We start from the raw sequence: 4,724 nt of genomic DNA, 5'->3' as shown, positions 1-4,724 counted from the left end.
GCGGCGCAGAACCGGCCCCCGGCCCCGCCGGTGGTCCCTAGCAGGTGGCGTAAGCGTTGGCCCTCTCCCGGATCTCCTGCAACAGCCCGGTGACCTGCTGCTCCAAAGCCTGCAGTCGTGACACCTTTTCCGCCATCGCCCGTTCATTGGCCCCAAAGCGCTGCTCCAGGTCTGTGGGACGGGCAACATGGTCACAATGCAGCCTCCCACCGTGGGAGGGACCCCACCTTGGGACACCCAGTGGGACGGGCCCAGGGGGACATAGAGAGATGTATGGGGAGGTGGCAGGAAATGTACTCCACTATGTGCTCCCCCTCACCTTCCAGTTTCCTCTTACTGTTGCTGGCCTTATCCAGGAGGTCTTGGGCCTCTGCTGTCAGCTGTGACACACGCTGCAGGGCCCCACCAGACACCCTGTCCAGCATGCCCACTTGGTTCTTCAGCACCACATAACGCTGCGTTACCTGTGCCAGGTCCTGGCGGCACAAGGGCATAGTGAGGCTGAGCATCCCCAGCACCCAGTACCTGCTTGGTGCCCCGCGTACCAGGCAGGGATGGAGCTCACCTGGGTAAGTGTCCCCGAGGTGGTGGTGGCACGCTGTGCCCCCTCCTTGGCTTGCTGGGCCATGTGGTGAGCATCCCGGCCATGCTCCTGCAGGGCGTTGATGTGCCGTGCCAGTTCCTGCAGCCGCCTCTGTGCCTGTGACTCCTTCTTGTCCAGCACCTGCAGCCTGCGCTCCGCCTGGCAGGTATGGACACCGGCTGCAGCAGGCACAGCAACCACCACGCCCGTGGTGCCAGCCCCACTGAGCTGGCACCTGCCCTATGCCATCCACATTTCCCCAGCACCAGCCTTCCTACCCATAATGTGCCCAAGGCATCAGTCCTGCTCTCCACAGCACTGATCCCATTACTCCCAGCGGTACCAGCTCCACTCCCCCAGCCCATGCCCCTCACCTCCCTGGCTCTGTTCTCGGCCACCCGGATGGCATCCCTGGCGCTCTCCAGGGTGCTCCCTGCTGTCATTGCCTGTGTCCGCGCCACCTCCAGTGCCTGCTGTGTCCCTGCCAGCTCATCCCTTATGCCTTCTGCTCGCTCCCTGCAGCAGCACAGGCAGCTCCAGCCCCTGCCAGTGCAGGGGGACTGACCCTATCCCCTGCCTGCTCCAGCATGCCCCCACCACTTGCCTGGACTGCTGCCCCTGTGCCAGCAGATCCCGTGCCACAGCCAGCCCCTCTGCTGTGCTGTTGAGAACGGCGTCCACCCCCTGCAGCTGGCCAATGCTCTCCCGCATCTCCCGCAGCAGCTCCTGGATCTGTCTGGGGCTGCTGGGCAGGGAGATGTTCAGCACCTGCCGGGCCACCAGCTCAATGCTGCCCGGGTCAGCTCCCTCCTCTGCGGGGACAGGGGAGCAGGGTGGATTCAGGGTGGGCTCACTGAGTTCTGCCATGCCCATGTGCCCACCCAGTGCTGGCACTACCTGCCAGGAAGGCCTTGATTCGGCAGATGAAGTCCCGCAGCTGGGCCGTCGCCTTCTCTGCATGGCTGCGGGCGGCCTGAGAGCGCCCCAGTGCCTCCTCTGCCCAGCTCCGTGCCCCCTGTGCCAGCTCCTGCACCTCCTGCATCTGAGGGGCACCTGGCTGAGCAGGGGGCACAGGGCAGCCTTGGGAGGGGGCATTCGGGGAGAGCAGCAGGTATGAGGGAACAAGATGGGGGCCTGCAAAGGAGCATGCAAGGCGGGTGCAAGGGGACAGAGGGTACAGCAGTGGCCCAAGGGGGCAAGCACACTGGTGGCACAAGGTATATCTGTGAAGGGGCATAAGAGAGACCTACAGAGCTGACATGCTTGGTGGCAGGGGAAGGGAAAAAACAGGACATAGAAGGGGGTCGTGCAAAGTGGCATGGAAAGGGCACAAACAGGACATACAAAGGGGACACAAGGAGACCCCAGAAAGTGCCATGGAGCAACCACCCCTACCTTCTGTGCCACAACAGCCAACTGCCCTAATGCCTCGTCCAGCTGCTGCGAGGCATTATGGGCACTGCTCAGGGCTCGAGCTGAGACAGGCAGTGCTCCTGCACACCCAATGCCACCGCAATGCCTTGTCCCTGCACTGTCCCGGCACAAGGCTCCTCCGCAAGACGCGTGCTTGCAGCTCTGGTCTCCAGGTGCCCCACAAATCTGGGATGATGCCAATGGTGGAAATGGCAGCTCAGCAGTACATGGGGGGGTGACCCCTGCACCACCTGTGCCAGTCCTGCTCCCACCTTCTCATTGATCCTGGCAATGTTGAGTTCCATCACCCGTTTTTGTGCCTCCCGCAAGGATTTCCGGGCTGCGGCTGTGCCACGGCGGAAAGTATCGCCCCGCTGCCGCAGCACCCGCTCAGTCGCCCGCCGCGTCATCTGTGCCCTACTTAGCTCGCCAGCTGTGCCATTGGCCACCACCTCCGCCTGCCGTGAGGCCTCCACCGATGCCACAATGCTGCGGTAAGACTCTGAGGGTGCAGGTGTCAGGGTTTGGCCAGGATGGCTGCCACCAAACCCAAACGGCGGAAAGTATCGCCCCGCTGCCGCAGCACCCGCTCAGTCGCCCGCCGCGTCATCTGTGCCCTACTTAGCTCGCCAGCTGTGCCATTGGCCACCACCTCCGCCTGCCGTGAGGCCTCCACCGATGCCACAATGCTGCGGTAAGACTCTGAGGGTGCAGGTGTCAGGGTTTGGCCAGGATGGCTGCCACCAAACCCAAACCTTGCTGGATGCTCTTACTACTGAATCCAGCTGCCACTATAGTGCCAAGGAGGATTTGAAGGTGGGAGGTGGTTCGGTTGAGGTCTCCCAGATCGCGGCTCAGCTCAGCTAGCCGGTCATGGTGCTGCATATCTGCCTGTGCCAGCAGGTCTAGATGTTGCTCCAGCTCTTGGAGGTGCTTCCAGAAGTTGTCCAGCTCCATCCTTTGGGTAGGGAGGAGGGCTTCAAACTTTCGGGGGTGACAAGAGGGGGTCCCTCCACCCCAGCCCTACATGCACACTTGCCTGGTGCCACCCAGCTGCCTGGGCAGTCCATCGAGGAGGGGACCACCAGGGCTGTCCCCCTCTCCCAGCAGCCGTTCCACGTGCCCCAGAGCCTCCTCCAGCTCCCGCAGGCGACGGGGGCTGAGTGGGAGTGCGGACCCTCCCTCCCTCAGTGCCTGCACCTGTGCCCCAAGGCGCTGCAGCCTGTCCCGCAGGCTGCCCACGACCAGGTCCCAGCGCCCGAAGCAAGGGTGGCAGGGTGAGCAGTGGGGGAAGGGCTCCTGGTAGCCCCGCTGGCAGCGGTCACAGCGCAGCCCCCCGAATCCCAGCCGGCACCGGCACTGCCCGTTGTCCTGCTCGCACTGTGGGCTCTCAGCACCCAGCGGCTCACACTCACAGGCTGCAGAGACAGTTGGCGGTGTGTCCCAGCCTTCCCACGGAGCCCCATGACCCCAGACTCCCACCATGTCCCACATCCCACCATATTCCCCTGTGTCTCCAGGATCCAACCTATCCCCAGCATCTTCTGTGTCCCTACAGTTCCATCAAGTACTCTGCGTCCCCTGAGTCCTGCATGTCCCCAGAGACACACCACGTCCTCACGCTTCCACCATGTCCCCAGCACCCCACTCTTACCCCAAGGTCCTCCATGCCTGCAGTGTCCCACCACATTCCCAAGATCTCCTGAGTCCTTTGTCCCCAGTGTCCCACTGTCTCCTTAGTGTCCCATGTTCAGAGTCTCCCACCACGTCCCCAGGGCTCCCATGTCCCTAGAGTCTCACCATGCACCCAGAGTCCCCCCACACCCCACATCCCCAGAGCCCCTGCTCCCCCAGTCCCTGGGATGTGCTCCCACCTCGGCACTCCTGCTCAGGGTCTCCCCAGTGGTGCTCCTGGCACTGGGAACAGACACGGCCCCCGAAGCCAGGCCGGCACTGGCACTGCCCTGTCACCTGCAGCGACAGTGCCATGCTCACTGTGCAGCTCACTGGGCCCCAGGAGGGCAGTGGAGCCATACCAGGGTGCCAGGGGACTCACTGTGTCACAGGCAGGGTGCAGGGCATGTGTGGGGTGGCAGCCACAGGGCTCACAGCCCCTTGGCCCCCCCAGGCTCCAGAAGTGGGGTGCGCAGCGATCACAGCTCTTGCCCACGACATTGGGCCGGCAGGCACAGGCTCCTGTGCCACGGTCACAAGAGCAGGTGCCATTGGTGCAGTGAGAGGCCAATGTACCCCGTGGGTCACAGCCACAGCCTGCAGGAGGGTGAGTGGCCACGTGGGGCTCAGCCCATACCCCCTGCCCAGGCAGTGCACTGCTGGCCCCCAGCACCCCAAATCTGCCTGACCCCAGTGCCCCCAGTGTGCCCGGCCTCAAACCCCTGCACAGCCCCAACACCCCTGATCCCAACACCCCCACCAAACATGATCCCTGTCCCCTGCACAGCCCCAACCCAGGCACAGCCCCATACCCCTTCTAACAGCCCCAAACCTCTCCTAGCCCTGAACCCCAGCCCCAAGCCCCCCAACACCCCAAAATTCTCCCCAACCCAACCCCAATCACCCCACACCCAACCACAGCCCCAGGCCTCATCTCTACTTTGAGCCCTTGCATCACTTCAGCCCCCCATCCCAAACCCCCATGCAGCCCCAGCCCTGCAGAGCCCCCCGCCCCGCTCACGCCGGCAGCTGCGCTGCAAGGCATTGCCATAGT

General features: G+C 63.8%; 1 protein-coding gene across 1 annotated transcript in view; it reads right to left on the bottom strand.

Moving 5' to 3' along the window:
- Positions 1-6: 6 nt before the first annotated feature.
- The window catches only part of LOC103614439 (laminin subunit beta-2-like), a 13,810-nt gene continuing 9,092 nt past the window's right edge, over positions 7-4,724 (bottom strand). Inside the window, 14 exon segments of the mRNA XM_017732317.1 lie at positions 7-171; positions 320-476; positions 566-742; positions 958-1,099; positions 1,188-1,395; positions 1,481-1,640; positions 1,979-2,182; positions 2,269-2,550; positions 2,553-2,698; positions 2,770-2,954; positions 3,036-3,414; positions 3,871-3,967; positions 4,053-4,267; positions 4,692-4,724. Coding sequence (XP_017587806.1) covers positions 38-171; positions 320-476; positions 566-742; positions 958-1,099; positions 1,188-1,395; positions 1,481-1,640; positions 1,979-2,182; positions 2,269-2,550; positions 2,553-2,698; positions 2,770-2,954; positions 3,036-3,414; positions 3,871-3,967; positions 4,053-4,267; positions 4,692-4,724 — 2,519 coding nt within the window. The 3' untranslated portion in view covers positions 7-37.

Source organism: Corvus brachyrhynchos, unplaced genomic scaffold, assembly GCF_000691975.1.
Source record: "Corvus brachyrhynchos isolate BGI_N302 unplaced genomic scaffold, ASM69197v1 scaffold4, whole genome shotgun sequence".
NCBI lineage: Eukaryota > Metazoa > Chordata > Aves > Passeriformes > Corvidae > Corvus > Corvus brachyrhynchos.
The sequence above is the reverse complement of the archived record's forward strand: the minus strand, read 5'-3'. Positions and strand labels throughout refer to the sequence as shown.